Source organism: Corella eumyota, chromosome 7 (genome assembly GCF_963082875.1).
Source record: "Corella eumyota chromosome 7, kaCorEumy4.1, whole genome shotgun sequence".
Lineage (NCBI taxonomy): Eukaryota > Metazoa > Chordata > Ascidiacea > Phlebobranchia > Corellidae > Corella > Corella eumyota.
This window is the reverse complement of record NC_137496.1, coordinates 12,308,846-12,335,628: the sequence shown is the minus strand read 5'-3', so window position 1 is coordinate 12,335,628 and position 26,783 is coordinate 12,308,846. Positions and strand designations below refer to the sequence as shown.

General features: G+C 28.8%; 5 protein-coding genes across 7 annotated transcripts; 4 read left to right on the top strand and 1 right to left on the bottom strand.

Annotated features, from left to right (window-relative positions):
- The first annotated feature begins 2,865 nt into the window (after nucleotides 1-2,865).
- On the top strand, nucleotides 2,866-3,964 carry LOC145759949 (uncharacterized). Its single transcript, XM_082573803.1, has one exon. The coding sequence runs from the start codon at nucleotides 2,920-2,922 to the stop codon at nucleotides 3,793-3,795; it is 876 nt and encodes a 291-aa protein (XP_082429929.1). The 5' UTR covers nucleotides 2,866-2,919; the 3' UTR covers nucleotides 3,796-3,964.
- A 377-nt stretch (nucleotides 3,965-4,341) lies between these two features.
- LOC145759828 (leucine-rich repeat-containing protein 63-like) lies at nucleotides 4,342-4,974 on the bottom strand. The gene is made up of 2 exons (XM_082573679.1): nucleotides 4,959-4,974; nucleotides 4,342-4,636 (listed from the first exon to the last, which is right to left on the bottom strand). The coding sequence occupies exon 2, from the start codon at nucleotides 4,603-4,605 to the stop codon at nucleotides 4,393-4,395; it is 213 nt and encodes a 70-aa protein (XP_082429805.1). The 5' UTR covers nucleotides 4,606-4,636; nucleotides 4,959-4,974; the 3' UTR covers nucleotides 4,342-4,392.
- An 86-nt stretch (nucleotides 4,975-5,060) lies between these two features.
- On the top strand, nucleotides 5,061-8,166 carry LOC145759827 (uncharacterized). The gene is made up of 10 exons (XM_082573678.1): nucleotides 5,061-5,110; nucleotides 5,252-5,397; nucleotides 5,601-5,726; nucleotides 6,004-6,101; nucleotides 6,164-6,346; nucleotides 6,428-6,654; nucleotides 6,905-6,993; nucleotides 7,149-7,209; nucleotides 7,376-7,441; nucleotides 7,558-8,166. Exons 5-10 carry the CDS (start codon nucleotides 6,282-6,284, stop codon nucleotides 7,671-7,673), a joined length of 624 nt encoding a protein of 207 aa, XP_082429804.1. The 5' UTR covers nucleotides 5,061-5,110; nucleotides 5,252-5,397; nucleotides 5,601-5,726; nucleotides 6,004-6,101; nucleotides 6,164-6,281; the 3' UTR covers nucleotides 7,674-8,166.
- Nucleotides 8,167-9,407: 1,241 nt separating this feature from the next.
- On the top strand, nucleotides 9,408-15,452 carry LOC145759307 (uncharacterized). Of its 2 annotated transcripts, XM_082573110.1 has the most exons (6): nucleotides 9,408-9,497; nucleotides 10,255-10,311; nucleotides 14,030-14,203; nucleotides 14,413-14,571; nucleotides 14,779-14,883; nucleotides 15,323-15,452. In XM_082573110.1, exons 1-6 carry the CDS (start codon nucleotides 9,492-9,494, stop codon nucleotides 15,323-15,325), a joined length of 504 nt encoding a protein of 167 aa, XP_082429236.1. In that variant the 5' UTR covers nucleotides 9,408-9,491; the 3' UTR covers nucleotides 15,326-15,452. The 2 variants fall into 2 exon arrangements, with proteins under 2 accessions (XP_082429236.1, XP_082429235.1); XM_082573109.1 differs by lacking the exon at nucleotides 15,323-15,452 and having other exon boundaries at nucleotides 14,779-14,916.
- Nucleotides 14,920-19,852, top strand: LOC145759306 (uncharacterized). 2 transcript variants are annotated; one of them, XR_014286518.1, is made up of 13 exons: nucleotides 14,920-16,063; nucleotides 16,193-16,351; nucleotides 16,474-16,590; nucleotides 16,691-16,742; nucleotides 16,883-17,028; nucleotides 17,232-17,357; nucleotides 17,543-17,640; nucleotides 17,704-17,886; nucleotides 17,968-18,194; nucleotides 18,426-18,534; nucleotides 18,690-18,750; nucleotides 18,917-18,982; nucleotides 19,099-19,173. XR_014286518.1 is itself a non-coding variant. In XM_082573108.1 (13 exons), the coding sequence occupies exons 2-13, from the start codon at nucleotides 16,202-16,204 to the stop codon at nucleotides 19,212-19,214; spliced, it is 1,431 nt and encodes a 476-aa protein (XP_082429234.1). In that variant the 5' UTR covers nucleotides 14,920-16,063; nucleotides 16,193-16,201; the 3' UTR covers nucleotides 19,215-19,852. The 2 variants fall into 2 exon arrangements, 1 of the variants encoding a protein (XP_082429234.1); XM_082573108.1 differs by having other exon boundaries at nucleotides 18,446-18,534; nucleotides 19,099-19,852.
- Nucleotides 19,853-26,783: the final 6,931 nt, after the last annotated feature.

The window sequence follows — 26,783 nt, the reverse complement described above, 5'->3', positions numbered from 1 at the left end:
TTCAGCTGCCACGTGGTTGTACTAATTAAAAAATGATGTTTATTTTTTCATAGAAGTAACTTATTGTTAATTTTTATTTAACTTGAAGATTGGTGCTTCGACAAAGTGGATTTCAACAAATCGGGTTAAGTAGATTGATTTTTGTATTGTTGTATATTAAATTTGATAAAAACTTGTATAAAGTTTATATGGTGTTGTTGATCTGAATATGCAACGTGTTAGGGGTAGGATCGCGCCCGTGTCGACACACTCGTTACTTTTAATGTCTGCTAGGCTAATTGCGTTTAACAGTCCGCATATTCAGTGTGCAACACCATTTTAAAAGTGTTTAATTTAATATAAAGTTCCTAATTAGACATGGATAACTTCCCCTAGCTTTCTTTTTAGGGTTTCAGATGAAGATCTTGCAAAACACGAAGGTCTGGTAGATGACGTCCGAAAAGTCGACGGGGTTGCAAAATGGATTACGTCACGATATGGATCACGAAGAACGGAGGAAAGAAACCTGACGTCATTTGAAAAAACAACATGTTCAGCGAGCAACATATAAAAAGGGAAGATACCGCTTTAATTGTTTTTTATGTATCTTTAATTATAATGGTAATTTATATTTAAATCTAATTAAGAATTGTCTGGTTAAATAGCGAGTAATTATTTTGTTGAAAAGCGACTCACGATTTGCAAATTTTTCAGTTTCTTCATCATGAGAAATAGAAGAATGAAAGATGACGTCACAAGAAATGGAAGGAAGGTAACGTCATAGATAATTTTTAAGATTGTTTAGCATATACTTAATAAATGTAAATATAATACGATTTTAAGATGTAACTAAAAGTCTTGTTACAGGCAGGGAAGGCGATTCTACGGTGATTTGATGAGGAAATGAAGAATTGGATGTGGTCCTAAGGTAGTTGTTAGTTTAGGTACTGATGAGCTGTGAGGAAAAGACCAAGAAAGGTGATTCCTTTAACATACAGGTGAGATACTAAAAAAATAATGATTCATTTATTTATACCTTTTGCTTGTACACTTTAATTTTTGTATTTTTCATTTTTAATTAGGCCTACAATATAGCCCTTAAGGCAATGGCCCCACTTGCTAAGTTTAAGATATTGTTGATTTGGGATATTATACTCGATTGACCTAATACTAGGATCAGCCTAGTCAGATTAAGCGAGTCGTCAGTTTTACGTTAACTTAAAATTCGCTGCGCGTGTTGCAACACATCGCTTCGTTCGCTTTAGTTTTTACGTCAGTTTGCGTCGCTGAGTTATTACGTCATTTTGCATCTTTTAGTTACTACGTCAGATTAAGTTACTAATAATTGCGTCACTTTTAGGGGATTTCCCTATATTGTTACTAGCTGCCAGGTGTTGTTACATACCATATTTGTTTGATATTGATATTTTTAAACTAATTATTCTTATAAATAATCTAAAAAAAAAAACTATTAAAGCAGCCGCTAGTGGGCGCACTGGGATACAGAAGCAGGGTAGCATGGGCTTCCCAATTGGTTTGTTAGCTAATAGTTAGTTGGTTTTCAATATTTAATTGACCACAATATAAGTAACCCATGATTAATTACGACTAGATATTAATTGTGTATTTTTATTAACGGATTAGTTTATATTTTGTTTGGTTTGTTAGTTAAACATTATTTTTCAGATATTTGTTAAAATGCGTTTGTTAAAATTAATTCTGTTAGCTTTGTTATTTGAATATTTAGTTTTTGTAATAATTATAGAGGTTTATTTTGGTGTAAATTAATAATAATTAGTTTGTTAAATATAGTTGGTTTGTTTAAATATATTACTCCTTAAAACTTGATAATTTATTTCCCTAACATAATTACTCTTAATTAAAATAAAAATTTGGTGTACATGCAATTGGTATAAATAAATTTTACTTAATTTTTTATTTTAATTTATATATAATTGCTTAGCTAAAGAAAATGTTTAATTCTTTCTTTTTTTGAGATTCTTCTGATTCTTTCTGTGAAGCAATCAACAATGTTGCTATTCGATAACGTCGCATCTTTGTGACGTAATTGCGTAATGACGTCACTGTCCAATGACTTATGTTTCAATATGGCAAAACCAATATTGTTGCCCACGTAAATGTTGTTGTTTTATCCTCAACAACAAAAACACACTTGGTAGTCAACTTTAAACTACCATCATAACTTCATCTTAAATGTTATTCCGCCATGCGTGGCGCGTTTTTTTCCATCTTGGTGTTTAAAATGTGCACAGCCTTATAAAGGTGCCGCACAATCTTTTCTATTTGACTCTTTTAATAGTTGTGTGTGAATATTCGTTATTGTATGTTTATCGTTATTTTTCATTTTTTATGTTGTACTTATTGCAAAACTAGTAATAAATATTTTTATTCATTTACATATTTGTTCAATAGTATGTAGCCTCCTACTGATTAGTAGGTTGTTTATTATATTTGTCCATTGTATGTGACAAACGTTATTTTAAAAGGCCGTGTTGGGACGGGTTATATTAAATGTAATTTTTAATTTTTTGGAATATCAACTGTTTTATTTAAACATCTTGAACATTTTTTTATGTTTTACATAGAAATGTTAAATGTTCGTTTAATAAAAAGTGTTTACTAAAGTGTTTACTCAAAAAGGGTTTTTCCCATTTTGTTATAAAGCTTTTACGTAACAATTATGTAGTAAAATGTTGCATTGTTTAGTGACACAAGCCGTGACAACTACGTCATAATTGATAATTACTGTAGATCTCGTAGGATTATATAAAAAAAAACTTGTAGAATTATTTTTGGCAAGCAGGGGTGTTTGTTAAGTTTATTTGAAATATTTATTTCTGATTATTTCTAGGTTCTCTACATAATCCATCTTCGCTTTTTTAACACAAATTTTAGTTGTTTTAACAGCTTAAATGTAAAATGAAAGTTGCTGCTGATTATTTGTCACAATGTGAAAGAAATTACTTGTGTAACCTAGCAACTAAAGAGAATATTGCAGCTTCATTATGTGGAATGATCACATTTCCAGCTGTGATGGGATTATTTCAACATTTAGTGTGGAAAAACTTAAATTTATCGGCGCATGCACCATTTGCTGGTTTACGTGGCATGTTAACGGTGGCATGTAGTGCCATGGCATCTAGTTCTGCCACGGTTACTGCTCATGATATTCTTATTGGACTTTATCCAAGAACCTCGCTAACTCAAAATGAGCTTGTATCAGGAACAATTTTATCACTTGTTCAGTTTATCATTTTAGCTGGAACTTTCAAAGTCACTCTTCCAAGCCACATTCTACATCCTGGGGCCTTTTCTTGCCAGGGAATTCCCCTTCATACCCCAGTGAGCAAGGTGAGTAACTCACAGAAGCTGAAGATACAAGCCATGGGCCACAAAGCTGGGTGCCACACTTGCGGCAAATCCTTCACTCCTTTTCACATTTTAAAGCGGAAAATTGTGATCAAATTTTTTCCATCTAAAAGTAAACCGATGCCGTTCTATTTTGCCGATCATTCCCCACCCCAAGCTCTTGTCTCGTTCTACTCAAAAAAAGACAAAGCTTTAAAGGGGAAAATCTACCCACAATGTCAATCTTGTTCAACGTTCCAATCCTCAGTTGTTCGAAAAGCTTTAAGCTCCAAACAACCGACCAAATTTTGGCCGGATCGGTCGGGGATTGTAACTCATGCTTTGAGGTTCAAGTTATGGAAAATTTGGCTGCCTTGGCCAATTTTAATTAACTCAAATATTATTCCTGAGTATTTGGATTTATTGTACAATTACTTGGTGCCATGATTGTAAAATTAAGTCATTAAAAAATTGTAAATAATTTATAATTCTACATACGGTATTCCAAAATTCTACACTGTAGTTTTTTACTGCTTTATGCAATTTATTAAAAGTCTTAATTAGTGGTTTTATTTACTCAATGATATATTTTTTCTTTTATGCAATTTAATATATTTCAAAACATTGCTATCTTCAAATTTGCACTTTTTAAACTTTGTAAACTTTATTTATAAACATAATTGTGCACCCATTTATACTTCAGATTGTTTTGCAATGTTTTTATTAATCATGAATTTTATTTATTTTTATATCACAGTGCTATATATAAGAAATAAAATTTATTTTCACAGGTACCATAAGTTGTTATATATAGGATGTTACATAAATATGTCGCGCACTGAAATGAAGGATGGATGCATTGACACTGTTGGAAAAAATAACACAAAACAAAGAAAATTAAAACACTGAAAATCAAGAGTATGTTCACAGGTATATATTGGCAATTAAATTGTATAAAAATTCAAGTTATGTTGTATAAAAATGGGTATAAGTTGCAATACTTTAGTATGTTAAATAAAAATAAAAACACTGTTGAACAAAAATCTACACAGAATCTGGTCTTCTTGAATCAAGTTGTTGGTCTTCTGTCTCGGCAAAACTTGGTTGTCCATAAATAATCTCGGTCATTCTCGGGTCGGTGTTAACGACAAAATCTTTGTAACACCGGGGGGAGCAAGAGTGAAACATGAACGGGATTCGACGGATGCCCCATATTTCGCTGCAAGGTCGAATTATTCGTAATCCTGGGCCGTACATCGGACCCCTGCAGCAATCACAGATGTTGTAACTAAAAAGGTAAATTTAGTTTGTTATTCAATTTAAATTATGTCCTATTATTTTTTTTTGCTTTAACAAAAATGTGTTTTGCACTGTACTAAAATAACATGGCACACTTGTTTTCATTACTCTCAATGTGAAAAGACTAACTTCATGGCCTAAACATAAATTAGAAGGGGTTCATACCCTCTATATCGCATTATTCAACAATATAATGTCCAGTCCATTAACCACCACATTTTTGGTAACTGAATCCTACCCATGTAGACTATGTAATGTTTAAAAGTTTGCTTATTCAAAAGATAGTTGCATAACCTAACATGATCACTTACTTGGTTATTAGTTGTGAGATAGCTTCAGTTAGTTGTGCGTAGTTTTCAGGTTTCCCTTTAATTCAAATATGATTCAAATGTTTTTTTTTATTGTTTAAAGGCTAAAGATTTAACTGCATCAGGAATTGAAGTTATATATGAGGATAAATCTGGTAAGTTTGCCATAATACTTTATTTAATTTTTATCTTTAGTTTTATTGATTTAATCAGTTTTGTTAATTTGGGTTTTTATTGAACGTTTACAGTTTTTTTTTTTATAAACTAGGATTAAAATATATCATATTATTTTTAAGACACTGTAACCAAGGCGATAGGTAAAAAAGGAGGCAGAGTTGAAGTATCAGGATGTTACATTGATATTCCTGAAGGTGCACCTGATAAGGATGTTCAAATTACTGTCTGTGTTGTTTATTGTAATGATGTTGTTCCCCCCACCAAGGTATTTGCTTTTACAAATTTGTTAAACAAATTTGCATGCTAAAAATTTTATTTATGTTTATTATTGGTTAAGTAAAGAATTTGTTTAAAATGACAATATTTTCACGTATTTATTCGTACCTATATTTTTTAAAACAAAAAACAAAAATGTAAATTGGTTATCAATTATTAATAACTAATGTACAGTACTAATTTTTTATTAAGGAAAACCCAACATATTTGTTGACTCCACAATTTGAATGCTTGCCACATGGATTAAAGTTTAAGGTTCCAGTTACAATATCTCTTTCCACCCCATTTTACTCAACAACTGGAACCTGTTTTGTTATAGTAATTTATTAAGTTGTGTAATTTGTTTTAAGAATGCTACGCTACAGATCTTTAAGTGAAATCTTGTTAAATATTTATAAGCAACTTGCTTTAAGCAAAAAACATGTAAATATTTTTTTTTATTATTTATCAATTGGACTCTGTTTTTATCAGCAGTTTGTCAACAAGTAACAATTTACTAAATTTAATTTTTTTTGTCTATTAACTTTGCAAATAACAGTGAAATGCACAACAAAAGTAAGAACTACAAAATTATATTTCTTTGCGATTTGTTTAGCCTCAAGTAAGTCAAGACAGAGAAGTTTGGCAAAATCTTGCTGAAGTTATATTAAGGAATTCTCAAACAATTCAGTTTCAAGTTGATCATTTATCTTGGTAAATATTAATCATCTTATTCTGTTATTAATTTCCACCTAATTTCTTTTTTTAAATTAAAGGTTTCAAGTCATAACAACTTGGATATTTGAAATAAATCAATATCTTAGTAATCCAGAAAAACGAAAAATATTTGAATGTTACCATGAACCACCAAATTGTAATTTAACTTTATATGTTATGGACACAGAAGATCTCCTTAAATCGAATGGGAATCGGGTTTTTGTTGTTTATGTTCCAATAAGGTTTATGTTTATTTTAAATAATTTGAACCATGTAATTTTAAAGTGTACCAGCTTAATATAGTTTTGCACCTAAATATTTAGACAAAAAGACAAAGTATTGTTCAAAATTTCTCATGAAGATTATGAACCTTTCTCGAAAACCTATGACAGTACAGATTGTCAATCTGGGGTGATCAGAACTAAGCCTAAACCAGGATTTGAAAATAAAAACCCATCCGGAGAAGTATTTACTTATTCGGCCACAAATCTAACAACTCAAGGAGTTAAAGATGGTGATTTCGAATTTCCTCAAATTCCAAATCAAGCAGGTTAGTTTTTTTTTGTAAGTTACATCTTAAGTGATTTGTATAAAAAATAATATTAAGTCTAAAACTACATTTAATGCAATTTTGCTATCAAATTAAATAAAATTTTGTAGTATTAATAGAAACTTATTTGTTTAATATGCACATTTATACTTACTTAATTAATCAGTTGTTTAGGGAGTTCCAGTTAAAATACCCTTTTAAGATTTTATATTAGTAAACTATAATAATAGATAAGTTTCAATTTTTAAAGAAAAGCAAGTCAAAACACCCAATACTTACCCTAAAAAAGATTACCAAGTTCCGGGTTTCAGTGAACAACCCAGTGGTGTGGAAGAAAAGGTAATTTAAAAATATAGTTTATAGTAAAACTTTTATTGTATTTGTTAATAGATTACTGGTTGTTTTTATAGATGCAAAAACATTCTTACTGATTGTTTTATACTTTTAAATTTTTATAAATTTTCACTTTTTAATGCAAAATGTTAAATGTTTAGGATGAAAGTCTTCCATCTACTTCGACTGGACCTTCTCTAACTACTCACAAACCTGTTAAAAGTAAGTTATATATTTAATGAATCCTTATTTTTTCATGTTTTATTAACAATACGTGAAAAACAAATTTATGCCAACTCATAAATTTTTTATAATAGTAATTAAAACATATTTGTTTAACATGACATTTATACGGATTTATTTACTACCTTATTAAATGGCTGTTTAGAAAATGTTGGACCAAATTTCCAATTTAATATTGGAGACCACTCTACAGTTACCGTAACACCTACAGGTACAATCTAAACTTTTTATGTTATTCTAGTAATATGAGAAAGCATATTTTTTTAAATAGAATTGTGTATGCATAAATAATTTATTGTTCGTTTATACTATGTAATTTTATTGTAGATGTTAAAATGAAAGATTGCACGTTGGACAGTTGTGACGTATTGATCAAAGAAAATAAAAAAGTGAATATGCTTCCTGGTTCTAATAGCAGCGAGGTGAAACAAATATTGGACTAAAAAATTGATTTTGTTACAGTAAACTTTAATATTTATTTCCGGTTTAATTAAGTACATTTTATTGAGTTACAGCATTTAATATGTCTCAGTAATTAATAATACTCAGTAGTTGTCAAATATAATTCTATGCAAAAAACAAAACCATTGTTAATGTGAATATGTATCTGTACATAAACCCAGATTTTAATATTCCAGCAATTTATTATAAGGTTGTTTTTTTAATTTATTTTAATTTTTTTATCACTGTGATTAAATCAGTTTTTTATGTTCTATTTTTTAATTGCACTGTCTTTTAATTTATTTTATCATATATATTTTATATATCTTTTTTATTTTCTAATTATGCAATTTTAAAGTGACTTTAATTAAGAATTGCTAGTAATTATTGAAGTGTGGTATGCAGTAAATCAGTGATATCAGTGATTATATGTAGCAATTGCCTAAATATAACGCTTAAAATACAAGAGGCTAATGCAAGGTTTAAATAATATAACTTGACCATGTTTTTTAACATCTTATTTGTAATTTAATCATTGTTTTAGTGTTACTGCCCTTTTTTGCTTATTTTTTGGAATTTTGATTTTTCTTTTGTAGTAGTTAAACAATGTATATGGATATATATGTGCATATACTTCAAACAGTAAATTGGGATATTTTTTGGTTATTGTGTAAAAAATTAAGTTATTTTAATTCTTAGCTTTTTCGCAGGGTAAATTTTAGACCTTGAGGATAAAGAAGATTACTTAGTGCGAACAAGAATTCGACTCTGTGTACCATAAAAAAGTGGTAAAACTTTTTTACACTACGTAGGTTGATAAATTCGTCATCGATATTTGAAATATTTTTACTTTTGTGTAGGCTTGTAAGTTAAAAGGTCGTTTACACTTGGCTAGGCTTCGCGCAAATGCTGTAGCGATGTTGATATAGAAATTTTTTGGGAATTACACGCAGAAAGTCGACATTATCTGGGTAGCATTTTTGCAGTTGAGCGAGTTTTTGAGTTTAGATTTGCGTAACTGCTAAACTTAGAGTGTTGTTATGGTAACGAGTGAAGCGGAAAAATTTGAATAGTTAGTTCCAAGTTTGTTTAACATAAAAACACGATTTTTGTTTTTTTAACAATTTTATCATCAGACAGTTACACACATATACAAAGGGGATAGAGATAAGGTGCTAGGTGTGGAATAGTGCTAAAAGCTGACATTAAACTGCAAAATAAGTGACATAGTGGGTCCGTTAATGTAATTGTTATCAAAAATATGCATAAAAGGCAGAGTTTTGATCATTTTTAAAAATTAATCCTGCTTCATTTTTCAGCATTTCAAGTTAATACTGAATTTTTCACTTTTAATATTTTTCAGCAATGTACAAAGCTTCGTGTAATGGTCAGAACACTTTCTACACAACTTGAGGCCCTGGGTTCAATCCCCAATGCTCTCATGCCGTAATGCCCTTACGTAAGATGCTTTAAAAGCATTATGAACTTCTAAGCTGGCAATCATTTAATAGCTTAATTGCCAGGCAATTATAATTAATAACATCTCAAATTGTCAGGATCAACTTAAAACTGAGTCAGGGTAACAAATGTCACTCCATGTTTAGGTCGTGACGTCTACCTTTTCATATGAGGATAAAGATATACCAAAAAAGATTCTGTTCCCCATACCGCAAAATGTTATCAAATTTTACATATGATTATATTTTTTTTATTTATTAAAACAAGCTTTTTCATACAGGAACTTTATAATTCTTGGGAAATTAATGTAATTTTAGTTAATTCAACAACATAAAGCACATTGACTACCAGCTCCGTAAATCATGGATGTAAGTTAAAACACTAAAGTTATGTTTTTTTTATTAACTTTAAGTATTTTTAAGCTATTATGATATTTATCATAATCCTGGAATATTAAATACCTAGCTGATGATTAATATACCTTTGTAAAAAAATGGTGTGTAATTGTAAATCAAGTATTTTTATTATTATTATTATTATTATTATTATTATTGATTAAAACAAAGATGCTCCAGTAAAATTTCTTAATTTGACTCTCTTATTTTTAAGTTGTTTTATTATTAAACCATTTTCAACTGTAAACATAGTTGTATACTTCTAGTAGAGGCACATAACTTTTATTTTTATTTAAAAATGTAAGTTTTAAAGCTTACTAATAGTTTGTATATTGTTTAACTGTTTTTGTATAATTATACGGTACCTATAAAATAAACACGATCGAATGGATCAAAGAAATTGAATGGATCGAATGTATTACGGTTATTCTGAATGGGTTAAAGTTGGGGTTAGGGTTTAATTTATGCGATTCTGTTGGTCCCTTTAGTACCCATTTAATAACCATTTGATACACATTCGATCGATCTTGTATAGTTTATAGGTACCCATAGTTATATTCATAATTGTAAAACTGATTATATTGGGTCATTTTATGTTTGTTATGGCTTAAGTGCCTGTAAAAAGGTAATATCAAATAAAATAGGGCAAGTAATATTATGTTGAAAACTTATTATTTTTTTAATGAATATAAAATACCATTGTTAATATTTTTTATTTTATTTTTAATAGATTCCCCCACAGTCTTCCACTAATTTGTCAGAAAATCCATTTGAAAGCGAAGATAAGGTAAGGACAGCAATTGAAATATTTTTATTGTTGAATTACTAGGATTATTTTTAAAATAAATTATTTGTTTTTGGGGTTTTAATTATTGGAAATTTTTTTACCACTTTAGATAAAAATAAATTTTTAAAATTTTATGAAAACAATTAAATAATTTTCTTAGTATAGTTTTTTGTAAAATTCTTTGACAATATTGAACCAAATAGGTGTCCTAGTTTAGATATTGTCAGTACTTGTGGGCTATTGTCTTTATTAGTAAAGTTGTATTTCTAAAGCCGATCAAATTAGCTTCTTTGTTATAAAGGATGATTTTGTGAACTCTGTGTTTTGTACATGGGTTACCTTATTGTTGGATTGTAATTTAAACTACTGTCAATAATGTAACACTATTTCTTTTTAAATTAAATAATCTTTAAAAGTGTTTGCAAAATGTTATCTAAACCTATTTTTCTTTGACATGCTTAAAAAGTATATAAGTCAAAAACGAAAAAAAACATATTTCTTTGCAATCTTCTAAAGTAATAATTTATGTTAACAACACCAATCCAAAAGATGTAAATAATTAAAATTTTTTGTCTGACATTATTTATTACTTTTAAACAGACTGTTTTATCTGTTATTAAAAAAGTTTAAACTGTATAGTGCAGGGGTCGGCAACCCTTTTCGCATTGTGAACTGATTTAAAACTGAAATTTTTTATTTTGGACCAGCCTTGAAAAAATCCAAATGTTCACCAATAAAAATGAATTAAGTTTAAAGCAATTAATTCCTATATCAAATCGATGATTTGCATTTTTGAATGTTTTAAAGACAAAATAGGCTTACAAATCGAAAAATAATCACCTTTCTGTTGCAAAGCCTTTTAACTCGAATAAAGTAAGCATCCTGGTAACATACACCTGACAAACAGGCACTTAGCCTGTGTCCGGTGGTTGCAACGGTTGCCAGAAGCTTCGGCCAGAAGGTCGAATGCCAGACACTTCGGCCAAAATTTTTTTTAAAACAGCGGGGATTTTGCAATTTAATTACTGCGAGAAATTTTATTTTCGCGTAGTTTTATACAGTTTTTTAGACAGTATTTGAAACAAAATAAGCAGTAAATTAAATTTTTTTTTTTAATAATAATGTGCAAGAACATGTTATCTTTCTTTTGGCAGGTCAATTTTTTTATTTTTTAAACTAAAACCTATAAAAAACTAATTTTGAAAGCGCGCGCTTTTAGGTGACACAAGATGATGCAATATGATATCACGTATTTTGCAAAATAAGGGCTGTCTTTCTAAACGATATTTGAAAAAAATAGATCATTAATTAATAATTTTTATACTGAGGAATGTGCATTAATATGTTATTAGTTATTGTCCGTGTTAATGTATATAAATTCATAAACTAAAACACAAAGAATGAAACGTTTAAAGAGTTGCCAGAAGATTTGTCCTGCAAAAAACGGTGGGGAGTCAGCGATGAAATTCCTGTGTATAAAGTCAGCGTAAGACCATGTTTTATCAATATTCAAAATAAAATTTTAGGTTTTAGTTTGTAAAATTAAAAAACTGACACGCTAAAAGAAAGATAACATGTTCTTGCAATTATTATTAAAAAAAAATATTAATTTACTGCTTATTTTGTTTCAAATACTGTCTAAAAAACTGTATATATCTATGTGAAAATAAAATTTCTCGCGGTAATTAAAATGCAAAATCCCCGCTGTTTTGAAAAAAAAAATTTGGCCGAAGTGTCTGGTTACGGAAGGTTCGCCCTGCAAAAAACGCAGGGGGTCGGTGACGAAATTGCAGCGTAAAATGTCAGTTTAAGACCATATTTTACCAATATTCAAAATAAAATTTGACAAAAAGTATAATACATAAAAAAAATTTAGTAAGTTGTTACGATAAATATATATGTTAGTTTTTAAAATATTTATTTTTTTTAAGATTTTTGTCTTAAAAACATAATTTTAAAACGGATTAAAGACGGGCACTTATGGCTTGCAAAATTTACTTTCGGCTTTCATAATTTTAAAGCCCGCGTTTGATGTCAACGTGAGACTGTATTTATCGAAATTCAAAATAAAATTTGACAAAAAGTATAATACATAAAAAAATTTTAATTGGTTATTACGTTAATGACATATGTTAGTTTTTAGAATATTTATTTTTTTCAAGATTTATGTTTCAAAAACTAATTTTAAAACGGGTTAAAGACAAGTGCTTTAGGCCTACAAAATTTTACGACAAATCGCTCCCGGCCTGCGAAATTTTTCTTTAAACTGCGGGGAGTCTGCAACGTAAAGCACGCGTATATCTTTAATGCAAGACCATATTTTACCAATATTCAAAATGAAATTTGGCAAAAAGTACAATAGTTAAAATTTTTAACCTGTTGTTAAGATAAATATATATGTTAATTTTTGGAATATTTTTTTTTTTAAATTTTGTTCTCGAAAATTTTTACGACAAATCGCTCTCGGCCTGCGAAATTTTTCTTTAAACTGCGGGGAGTCTGCAACGTAAAGCACGCGTATATCTTTAGTGCAAGACCATATTTTACCAATATTCAAAATGAAATTTGGCAAAAAGTACAATAGTTAAAATTTTTAACCTGTTGTTAAGATAAATATATATGTTAATTTTTGGAATATTTTTTTTTTTAAATTTTGTTCTCGAAAACCTAATTTTGAATCGCATTAAAAACGAACGCTTTTAAGGTAAAAATTTCGTGCTAGCGTACATCCCATTGATTTTCCGTCTTAAATGCAGTTTAAAATTAAGTTTTCAATAAATAAATATTCCAAAAATTATCATATGTATTTATCTTAACAACAGGTGAAAACTTTTTTAATTATTGTACTGTTTGCCAAATTTCATTTTGAATATTGGTAAAATATGGTCTTGCATTAAAGGTATACGCGGGCTTTACGTTGGAGACTCCCCGCAGTTTAAAGAAAAATTTCGCAGGCCGAGAGCGATTTGTCATAAAATTTTGTAGGCCTAAAGCACTTGTCTTTAACCCGTTTTAAAATAAGTTTTTGAAACATAAATCTTAAAAAAAATAAATATTCTAAAAACTAACGTATGTTATTAACGTAATAACCAATTAAATTTTTTTTATGTATTATACTTTTTGTGAAATTTTATTTTGAATTTCGATAAAATACGGTCTTACATTGACATCAAACGCGGGCTTTATGTCGTGGACTTCCCGCAATTAGATGAAAAATTATACAGACCATAAGCGCCCGTCTTTAATCCGTTTTAAAAATACATTTTTGGAACAAAAATTTTTAAAAAAATAAATATTCTAAAAACTAACTTCTATATTTATCGTAACAACTTATTAAATTTTTTTTATGTAATATACTTTTTGTCAAATTTTATTTTGAATATCGGTAAAATATGGTCTTAAGCTGACATTTTACGCGGCAATTTCGTCACCGACACCCCGCGTTTTTTGCAGGTCGAACCTTCTGGCCGAAGCTTCTCACAGCTGAAGTAAATTAAAATTTTAAATCAAACTTTAAAAGTTAATCCAAATTGGAATAACTTTTGTGTTAGATTTTATATTTATAACAATAAATTATTAAACTCCCAATAACAACAAACCACCCTTCTACTTGTTTTAATAATCAAATTCAAGTTGGTTATTAAATAAAAACTAAACTTGTTAAAAGTATTAAACTAATTATTACAAAATATATTACTAACATGTTATACTTTTATAGATTAAAATTGATGGAGATGTTTATCCAAAAGATGTTGTTGAACTTGTTGACAAATTACAAAGTTCAACCAAACCAGTGAAGTTAGATGTTTATTATGCAAGGTTTAAGGATGATAGTTTAACAATGTTTACTCACCAAGTTCTTCCAATAATAAAAGAAAAATCAAACATAATGGTAAACAAATAATTCTTTGTTATTTGTAGCATAGAAAGTAAATAGTAAAATTCTGTTATTTAAATGTGTTTTAGGAAATTTATTAATGTAAATAGAGTTTTGTATTTTAAGTATTTGTTTAAATATAAATAAATTCGTTAAAATGTTTAAAAATGAAAAAACTGATATTTATTGTAACTCTCTGTTTTCAATAAATTATTAAATATTAGGTTCATTCCATTAACCTTTGGTTCAACAAACTCTCACTTGATGACATCACAAAGCTGTGTGATTGTTTGCACAAAATTAAAAGATTGGATCTTAATGGTTGTGATGTTGATTCTGAAGGACGAGAATTACTGAGAGTTGCAAGAAATAAGAATGCAAAGGTTTGTAAATATGTAAACAAACTTAAGGCAAACTAATTCAGTTTTACCAAAAACCTTATTTATTTTGAGTTTACTATTAGCTTTAAATAACTATTTTTATGCTAAATTTCATTTAATTAATTAAACGTATGCTGATAAAACTTATTTTAGAATTACATGTAACTTATACATATAAGATCAATGTTATCAAAATGCCAATTTTTTTAGGAAACTAAAATAGAAGGTGTTCATGGTTTACCTGAACGTTATTTAAACCTACAAAAACCATCTGATCAACTAACTACAGATATAGTCAAGTCAACATCTACTCGGGTAATATAACATTTTGCTGAACATCTATGTAGAGAGAGAGCATGGCATAATAATTTACTATACCAGTTTATTTACAACTTTTATTTTTATACCACTTTACATTTATTATATTAAATATTTGAAATGTAATAGGGTTTAAACATAAGGTTTTAACAAAAAGAACAAAAAGCTAATTAACTTACATTATTAGTTATAAAAAATACAGTGTGTAACATCATGATATTAATATTAACAATAACGACACAGCAGATAATAAATTACTCGAAGGTGCCTTACTTACTTTTTATAATTCAATTTAACTTTCTTGTCAAAATTTGAGTCGAAATTTGATTTTATGTTTTAAAACTGTGGAAACGAAATCTAATTATTTTATGGAAACGAAAATCTAATTATTATTTTATAAAACTGATGATCCTTCTGTAACCGCAACAATGACAAGTAAAATGTTGACATTTACCCAAGACTGCTTTAAATCTGGGCAGACTAGCAGTGAAGAGTTGACCAAGTTGACTAAACTAGCCTACAACGGAATAATGCAAAAAGAAATTGTATTTGAAAACTTTGGACCTGAAAAAGTTGATCACTGGAGAAGATTCGAAGAATTTAAAAATGCTAAAACTAGACAAAACCTATTTAAAGGGGTAGAACACATGAAATATTCAAATTTGGATTGGCATAAATTCCTCTGTGCAGTTTACATGATTCAACCTCTTTCTCTGGATGAATTTGAATCCACATTTACCTGGTTAATGGAAGATTTAAAAACAAAAACTTTTCCGGTTAATGTGTGCAAATTTCTTTATGGTTTGTGTAATGAACAAAACTCAAAGAAAGTAAAGAAGATGTTGGATTTAGAAACTGATTTAGCACCAAAGAGAAATATTTTGTTTAACTACCTTAGTTATTACTTAGAACGCGGGTATTCACTTAAACTTGTTTCTTTATATGAATTAACAAAAGAATATGGAAGAGAACTTGCAGATTGGGTTAGCGAACATTTACATTCAAACGTGGGTATCTATAATGATCTTTATCCCAATGATGTTACAAGTCTCGTTGAAATCCTTCAACTTTCAATTAGACCTATAAAGTTACGTATGTATCCAACTTTTAAGGATGGCAGTTTAATAATGTTTACTTACCAAGTTCTTCCAATAATAAAGAAAAATCAAACATAAGGGTAAACGATTATTTTTTTGTTTTTGTGAAATTTTTATTTTAAATTAGTTACAAACTTTTATTTTATAGAATTGGTTTATTTTAGTAAGTACTTGTAATGAAACAATTTTACAAATTTACTAAATATTAGGTTAGTTTTATGAACCTAAGTCACAACAAACCCTCACTTGATGACATCACAAAGCTGTGTGATTGTTTGCACAAAATTGATTACTTAGATCTTTATGATTATAAAGTTGATTTTGAAGGAGAAGAATTGTTGAGAGTTGCAAGAAATAAGAATGCAAAGGTTTGTAAATAGGTTTTGTATACTGTAGCTTAATTTTATGATTTTTAGGTTTTTGTTACAATTTGGCATTTCTAAATAATGTTATGAGAAATGTGATATGTGTTGTATAATATTTAATGCAGCTAAATTTACCAACAACTGAAATACTTGGAGTTTCTGGTTTGCTAAAAGAATATTCCATTGCACAAGATCAATCTGATCAATCATTAACCGAACCAGTAACACTAAAAACTAACCAGGTAATTAAGAAACTAAGTGCTTTTTATGTGTAAAATTATTAACTAAAATATTGAAAAATTCAAATATGATTTAAATGTTTTTTTTTTTTTTTGTTGAAAGGCTAAAGATTTAACTGCATCAGGAATTGAAGTTATATATGAGGATAAATCCGGTAAGTTTGCCATAACACTTTATTTAATTTTTATTTTTAGTTTTATTGATTTAATCAGTTTTATTAATTTGGGTTTTTATTGATTGTTTGCACTTTTTTTTTAATAAACTAAGATTAAAATATATCGTAATGTTTTTAAGACAATGTAAGCAAGGTGATTGGTGTAAAAGGAGGCAGGCTTGAAGTATCAGGATGTTACATTGATATTCCTGAAGGTGCACTTGATGAGGATGTTCAAATTACTGTCTGTGTTGTTTGTTGTAATGATGTTGTTCCCCCCACCAAGGTATTTGCTTTTACAAATTTGTTAAACAAATTTGCATGCTAAAAATTATATTTACTTTTATTAGTGGTTAAGTAAATAGTTTGTTTAAAATAACAATATTTTTATGTATTTATTTGTACCTATGTTTGTTTTAAACAAAAAACAAAACTGTAATTGGTTATCAATTATTAATAACTAATATACAGTACTAATTTTTTATTAAGGAAAACCCAACATATTTGTTGACTCCACAATTTGAATGCTTGCCACATGGGTTAAAGTTTAAAGTTCCAGTTACAATATCTCTTTCCACCCCATTTTACTCAACAACTGGAACCTGTTTTGTTATGGTAATTAATTCATTTGGAAATTTGTTTTAAGAATGCTGAACAAAACTTAAATGATACAGAAAAAAAGTAAAATCTTGTCAAATATTTGAAAGCAACTGCTTTAAGTAAAAACCATTTTAAAACAGTTTTGATTTTTTTTGAAAAGGTAAGAACTACAAAATTATATTTTATTGTAATTCGTTTAGCCTCAAGTAAGTCAAGATAGAATAGTTTGGAGAGATCTTGCTGAGGTTATTTTAGAAGATTCTCGGTCAATTCAGTTTCAAGTTGATCATTTAACTTGGTAAATATTAAACATCTTATTCTGTTATTAATTTCCACCTAATTTCCTTTTTTTAAATTAAAGGTTTCAAGTCATAACAACTTGGATATTTGGAATAAATCAATATCTTAGTAATCCAGAAAAACGACAAATATTTGATTGTTACCATGAACCACCAAATTGTAATTTAACTTTATATGTTATGGACACAAAAGATCTCCTTAAATCGAACGGGAATCGGGTTTTTGTTGTTTATGTTTCAATAAGGTTTATGTTTATTTTAAATAATTTGAACCGTGTAATTTTGAAGTGTAACAACTTAATATAGTTTTGCACCTAAATATTTAGACAAAAAGACAAAGTATTGTTCCAAATTTCTCATGAAGATTATGAACCTTTCTCGAAAACCTATGACAGTACAGATTGTCAATCTGGGGTGATCAGAACTAAGCCTAAACCAGGATTTGAAAATAAAAACCCATCGGGAGAAGTATTTACTTATTCGGCCACAAATCTAACAACTCAAAGAGTTAAAGATGGTGATTTCGAATTTCCTCAAATTCCAAATCAAGCAGGTTAGTTTTTTTTTTGTAAGTTACATCTTAAGTGATTTGTATAAAAAATAATGTTAAGTGTAAAACTACATTTAATGCAATTTTGCTATCAAATTAAATAAAATTTTGTAGTATTAATAGAAATTTATTTGTTTAATATGCACATTTATACTTACTTAATTAATCAGTTGTTTAGGGAGTTCCAGTTAAAATACCTTTTTAAGATTTTATATTAGTAAACTATAATAATAGATAAGTTTCAATATTTAAAGAAAAGCAAGTCAAAACACCCAATACTTACCCTAAAAAAGATTACCAAGTTCCGGGTTTCAGTGAACAACCCAGTGGTGTGGAAGAAAAAGTAATTTAAAAATATAGTTTATAGTAAAAGTTTTATTTTATTTGTTAATAGATTACTGGTTGTTTTTATAGATGCAAAAGCATTCTTACTGATTGTTTTATACTTTTTAATTTTTATAAATTTTCACTTTTTAATGCAAAATGTTAAATGTTTAGGATGAAAGTCTTCCATCTACTTCGACTGGACCTTCTCTAACTACTCACAAACCTGTTAAAAGTAAGTTATATATTTAACAACCCCATATTTTTTCATGTTTTATTAACAATACGTGAAAAACAAATTTATGCCAACTCATAAATTTTTTATAATAGTAATTAAAACATATTTGTTTAACATGACATTTATACGGATTTATTTATTACCTTATTAAATGGCTGTTTAGAAAATGTTGGACCAAACATACTGTTAAACATTGGAGACCACTCTACAGTTACCGTAACACCTACAGGTACAATCTAAACTTTTTATGTTATTCTAGTAATATGGGAAAGCATATTTTTTTAAATAGAATTGTGTATGCATAAATAATTTATTGTTCGTTTATATTATGTAATTTTATTGTAGATGTTAAAATGAAAGATTGCACGTTGGACAGTTGTGACGTATTGATCAAAGAAAATAAAAAAGTGAATATGCTTCCTGGTTCTGATAGCAGCGAGGTGAAACAAATATTGGACTAAAAAATTGATTTTGTTACAGTAAACTTTAATATTTATTTCCGGTTTAATTAAGTACATTTTATTGAGTTGCAGCATTTAATATGCCTCAGTAATTAATAATACTCAGTAGTTGTCAAATATAATTCTATGCAAAAAACAAAACCATTGTTAATGTTTAATATATATCTGTACATAAACCCAGATTTCAATATTCAAGCAATTTATTATAAGGTTGTTTTTTTAATTTATTTTAATTTTTTTATCACTGTGATTAAATCAGTTTTTTATGTTCTATTTTTTAATTGCACTGTCTTTTAATTTATTTTATCATATATATTTTTTTATTTTCTAATTAGGCAATGTTAAAGTGACTTTAATTATGAATTGCTAGTAATTATTGATGTGTGGTATGCAGTAAATTAGTGATATCAGTGATTATATGTAGTAATTGCCTAAATGTAACGCTTAAAATACAAGAGGCAAATAATGCAAAGTACAAATAATATAACTTGACCATGTTTTTTAACATCTTATTTGTAATTTAATCATTGTTTTAATGTTACTGCCCTTTTTTGCTTATTTTTTTGGAATTTTGATTTTTCTTTTGTAGTAGTTAAACAATGTATATGGATATATATGTGCATATACTTCAAACAGTAAAATGGGATATTGTTTGGTTATTGTGTAAAAAAATTAAGTTATTTTAATTCTTAGCTTTTTCGCAGGGTAAATTTTAGACTTTGAGGATATAGAAAATTATTTAGTGCGAACAAAAATTCGACTCTGTGTACCATAAAAAAGTGAAAAAACTTTTTTACATTACGTAGGGTGATAAATTCGTCATCGCTATTTGAAATATTTTTACTTTTGTTTAGGCTTGTAAGTTAAAAGGTCGTTCACACTTAGCTAGGTTTAGCGCAAATGCTGTAGCGATGTTGATATAGAATTATTTTGAGATTACACGCAGAAAGTCGACATTATCTGGGCAGGATTCTTGCAGTTGAGCGAGTTTTTGAGTTTAGGTTTGCGTAACTGCCAAACTTAGATTGTTGTTATGGTAACGAGTGAAGCGGAAAAGTTTGAATAGTTAGTTAGAATGCCAGACACTTCGGCCCCCGGACACTTCGGCCAAGACACTTCGGCCAAAATTTTTTTTTTAAAACAGCGGGGATTTTGCATTTTAATTACCGCGAGAAATTTTATTTTCGCGTAGTTATATACAGTTTTTTAGACAGTATTTGAAACAAAATAAGCAGTAAATTAATATTTTTTTTAATAATAATGTGCAAGAACATGTTATCTTTCTTTTGCCGTGTCAATTTTTTAATTTTATAAACTAAAACCTATAAAAAACTAATTTTGAAAGCGCGCGCTTTTAGGTGACGGAGGACAATGCATAATGTTATCTCGTATTTTGCCAAATAGTGCCGCCTTTCCAAACAATATTTGAAGAAAATAGAGCGTTAATTTTTTATTTTTTACACTGAGGATTACGCATAAATGTCATTAAGGTAACAACTAATAAAAACTTTTATATATACTGTACTTTATGCAAAATTTTATTTTGAATATCGGTAAAATATGGTCTTACGCTGACTTTATACACGGGAATTTCATCGCCGACTCCCCGCCGTTTTTTTACGGAACAAATCTTTTGGCAACTCTTTAAACGTTTTATTCTTTGTGTTTTAGTATATAAATTTATATACATTAACACAGGCAATAACTAATAACATATTTATGCACATTCCTCAGTGTAAAAAATGATTAATTAATTATCTATTTTCTTCAAATATCGTTGAGAAAGACGGCCCTATTTCGCAAAACACGTGATATCATAATGCATCATCGTCTTGTGTCACCTAAAAGCGCGCGCTTTCAAAATAAGTTTTTTATAGGTTTTAGTTTGTAAAATTAAAAAATTGACACGAGAAAAGAAAGATAACATATTTATGCGTAATCCTCAGTGTAAAAAATAAAAAATTAACGCTCTATTTTCTTCAAATATTGTTTGGAAAGGCGGCACTATTTGGCAAAATACGAGATAACATTATGCATTGTCCTCCGTCACCTAAAAGCGCGCGCTTTCAAAATTAGTTTTTTATAGGTTTTAGTTTATAAAATTAAAAAATTGACACGGCAAAAGAAAGATAACATGTTCTTGCACATTATTATTAAAAAAAAATATTTTGTTTCAAATACTGTCTAAAAAACTGTATATAACTACGCGAAAATAAAATTTCTCGCGGTAATTAAAATGCAAAATCCCCGCTATTTTGAAAAAAAAATTTTGGTCGAAGTGTCCGGGGGCCGAAGTGTCTGGTTACCGTTAGTTATATGTTTGTCTATCATAAAAACACGATTTTTGTTTTTTTTAACAATTTTATCATCAGACAGTTACACACATATACAAAGGGGATAGAGCTAAGCTACTAGGTGTGGAATAGTGCTAAAAGCTGACATTAAACTGCAAAATAAGTGACATAGTGGGTCCGTTAATGTAATTGTTACCAAAAATATGCATGATGCATAAAAGGCAGAGTTTTGATCATTTTTAAAAATTAATCCTGCTTCATTTATCAGCATTTTAAGTTAATACTGAATTTTTCACTTTCAATATTTTTCAGCAATGTACAAAGCTTCGTGTAATGGTCAGAACACTTTCTACACAACTTGAGGCCCTGGGTTCAATCCCCAATGCTCTCATGCCGTAATGCCCTTAGGCCAGTCTGGAAAGTAGGGCAGCGTGCACGCACGAGATTTTTTTCATTAAAAAAAATGCACGCCTGGAATTAGCGATTTGCACGCATGGTTTCCTAAAAAAATGTGCACGCGCAGTACTGACGCCTAAAACACGCTAATATAAATCACGCGTGCACGCCTAGACCGGAAATTTTGATATGCGTGCACGCGCGGTCACGCATTTTTTTACGCTTGCACGCACAAGATCTCGTCGAAAACTGCCCTACTTTCCAGACTGGCCCTTAGGTAAGATGCTTTAAAAGCGTTATGAACTTCTGCTAAGCTGGCAATCATTTAACAGCTTAATTGCCACGCAATTATAATTAATAACATCTCAAATTGCCAGGGTCAACTTAAAACTGGGTCGGGGTAACAAATGTGACTCTATGTTTAGGTTGTGACGTCTACCTTTACATATTGAGGATAAAGATATTTTGCAAAATTTTGTCAAATTTTACATATGCTTATATTTTTTTTATTAATTAAAACAAGCTTTTTCATACAGGAACTTTATAATTCTTGGGAAATTAATGTAATTTTAGTTAATTCAACAACATAAACTTAAAGTACATTGACTACCAGCTCCGTAAATCATGGATGTAAGTTAAACACTAAATTTATGTTTTTTTATCAACTTAAATTAAGTATTTTTAAGCTATTATGATAGTTATTATAATCATGGAATTATAAATATCTAACTGATGATAATATACTTTTGTAAAGAAATGGTGTTTAAATTGTAAATCAAGTATTTTTAATATTATTGTGGATTAAAACAAAGATGCTCCAGTAAAATTTCTTACTTTAACTTTCTTATTTTTAAGTTGTTTTATTATTAAACCATTTTCAACTGTAAACATAGTTGTATACCCAGCAAATATACAGAATTGAATGGATCAAAGAAATTAAATACACCGAATGAATCGAATGTATTACGGTTATTCTGAATGGGTTAAAGTTGGGGTTAGGGTTTAATTGATGCGATTCTGTTGGTCCCTTTAGTACCCTTTTAATAACCATTTGATATACATTCGATCCATTCGATCTTGTATAGTTTATAGGTACCCATAGTTATATTCATAATTGTAAAACTGATTATATTGGGTCATTTTATGTTTGTTGTTGCTTAAGTGCCTATGTAAAAAGGTAATATCAAATAAAATAGGGCAAGTAATATTATGTTGAAAATTTATTATTTTTTTAATGAATATAAAATACCATTGTTAATATTTTTTATTTTATTTTTAATAGATTCCCCCACAGTCTTCCACTAATTTGTCAGAAAATCCATTTGAAAGCGAAGATAAGGTAAGGACAGAAATTAAAATATTTTGATTGTTGAATTACTAAGATTATTTTTAAAATAAATTATTTGTTTTTGGTGTTGTTTTATTTATGGAAATTTTTTTACCACTTTAGATAAAAATAAAATTTCCACATAGGTGTCATTGTTTAGATATTGTCAGGACTTGTGGGTTATTGTCTTTATTAGTAAAGTTGTATTTCTAAAGCTGATCAAATTAGCTTCATTGTTATAAAGGTTGACTTTGTGAACTCTGTGTTTTGTACATGGGTTACTTTATTGTTGGATTATAATTTAAACTACTCTCAATAATGTAACACTATTTCTTTTTAAATTAAATAATCTTTAAAAGTTTAATCTATTGAAGATGATGTAAGTAAAAGTGAAGATGATGTAAGTAATTAATATTTTTTATTTATTTAAATTACATTAAAAATGAAATGAGTTTAAGTTTTTTTTATAAATTAAAACAAATTCTTGTTATTTATTGAAGTAAAATTAAATTATTTATAATTTCCTTAGTGTAGTTTTATGTTGAATTCTATGGTTGTATCAAATTACATAGGTTTCTTTGTTTAGAAATTATCAGATGTTTTGTTAGTTAAGTTGTGTTTCTAAGTCTGAAGCTGATTTTCTTCGTTTTACAAGGCAACTTTAGAACTAGGTGTTTGGTACACAAACTACCTTAATAAAATTGTAATACTTTAAATATTGAAAAACACAACTTTAATTAACAACACCAATTAAAAAAATGTAAACAATTAAAACTTCGTATAGAGCAGGGGTCAGCAACCTATTTCGCATTGCGAAACGATTTAAAACTGAATATTTTTTGCGAAACAGCCTTTAAAAAATTCAAATCTTCATCACAAATAAAAATGTATCAAATTTAAAGCAATTTATTTCTATATCAAATCGATGATTAACATTTTTTAATGTTTTAAAGACAAAATAAGCTTACAAATCAAAAAATAATCATCTTTCTGTTGTAAAGCATTTTAACTCGAAAAAAAAATGTAGCCGATAACGTACACCTGACAAACCTGCGCCTGGTGGTTGCGACCACTAGTATAATGTGGTGGCCAGACATTTGAACCCCTTTTATCTGAACACCTTACATTTAAACCCCTTCATTTAAACCCCTTCATTTAAACCCCTTACATTTAAACTCCTTCATTTAAACCTCTTGCATGTGAACCCCTTCATTTAAACCCCTTACATGTGAACCCCTTCATTTGAACCCTTAACATTTAAACCCCTTACATTTAAACCCCTCCATTTAAACCTGTTACATGTGAACCCCTTCATTTGAACCCTTAACATTTAAACCCCTCCATTTAAACCTCTTACATGTGAACCCCTTCATTTGAACCCTTAACATTTAAACCCCTTACATTTAAACCCTTCCATTTAAACCCTTCCATTTAAACCTCTTACATGTGAACCCCTTCATTTAAACCTCTTACATGTGAACCCCTTCATTTAAACCCCTTACATCTGAACCCCTTCATTTAAACCCCTTACATTTGAACCCCTTCATTTGAACACCTTACATTTGAACCCCTTACATTTGAACCTTTTATCTGAACACCTTACATTTGAACCCCTTTTATCTGAACACCTTACATTTGAACCCCTTACATTTGAACACCTTACATGTGAACCCCTTCATTTGAACCCCTTACATTTTAACCCCTTACATTTTAACCCCTTACATGTGAACTCCTTACATTTGTGTTGTAAGGGGTTCAAATGTAAGGGGTTCAAAACCATTGTTTGTACAACTATAAAATTATATTTAAATTAAGTAGACAAAAGCCGCAAGAGTCGCAACCAAAAACAAGTCATTACACTTCACATTATAACATACCTTCAATTTACATAAACTTTTCCATTATTTTTAAAACTGATAAACTAGTTTTTAAATTTTGCTGATTAGAAATGTACAAGGGTTGCCAATATAGAATAAAATTTGGCAAAATAATATTATGCAAAAATATTTCTAACATTATCTTTATTTACCGTGTTGATATTTTTGTTATTCATTAAACAGATTTCTTTACATTTTTTTCATGATTTGGGTGAAATTTCAAGTGAAAGTGAAGATGAGGTAAGCAGTTAATGAATTTTGTTTATTTAAATAACATTAAAATGAAATGCTTTTAAGTATTGTATAAATTAAAACAAATTCTTGTTATTATTTAAATGAAAAATTAAAATATATATAATTTCTTTACTGTAGTTTCATGTTGAAATTCATGGTTATATTGAATTACATAGGTTTCTTTGTTTTAGAAATTATTAGATGTTTTGTCTTTAGTAGTTAAATTGTGTTTCTAAGTCTGAAGCTGATTTTCTTTGTTTTACAAGGCAACTTTTAAACTAGGTGTTTGGTACACAAACTACCTTAATAAAATTGTAATACTTTAAATATTGAAAAACACAACTTTAAATAACAACACCAATTAAAAAAATGTAAACAATTAAAACTTCGTATAGAGCAGGGGTCAGCAACCTATTTCGCATTGCGAAACGATTTAAAACTGAATATTTTTTGCGAAACAGCCTTTAAAAAATTCAAATCTTCATCACAAATAAAAATGTATCAAATTTAAAGCAATTCATTTCTATATCAAATCGATGATTGGCATTTTTGAATGTTTCTAATACAAAATAAGCTTACAAATCAAAAAATAATCACCTTTCTGTTGTAAAGCATTTTAACTCGAAAAAAAATGTGGCCGATAACGTACAGCTCACAAACTGGCACTTGGCCTGTGCCTGGTGGTTGTGACCACTAGTATAATGTGGTGGCCAGACATTTGAACCCCTTTTATCTGAACACCTTACATTTAAACTCCTTCATTTAAACTCCTTACATGTGAACCCCTTCATTTGAATCCTTTACATTTGAACCCCTTACATTTAAACCCCTTACATTTGAACCCCTTCATTTGAACACCTTACATTTGAACCCCTTACATTTGAACCCCTTACATTTAAACCCCTTCATTTAAACCCCTTACATGTGAACCCCTTCATTTAAACCCTTTACATTTGAACACCTTAGATTCGAACCCCTTACATTTGAATCCCTTTTAACTGAACCCCTTACATGTGAACCCCTTACATGTGAACCCCTTCATTTAAACCCTTTACATTTAAACCCTTTACATTTGAACCCCTTCATTTGAACACCTTACATTTAAACCCTTTACATTTGAACCCCTTCATTTGAACCCCTTCATTTGAACACCTTACATTTGAACCCCTTACATTTGAACCCCTTACATTTAAACCCCTTACATTTAAACCCCTTCATTTAAACCCCTTACATGTGAACCCCTTCATTTAAACCTTTTACATTTGAACACCTTAGATTCGAACCCCTTACATTTGAATCCCTTTTAACTGAACCCCTTACATGTGAACCCCTTACATGTGAACCCCTTCATTTAAACCCTTTACATTTAAACCCTTTACATTTGAACCCCTTCATTTGAACACCTTACATTTAAACCCTTTACATTTGAACCCCTTCATTT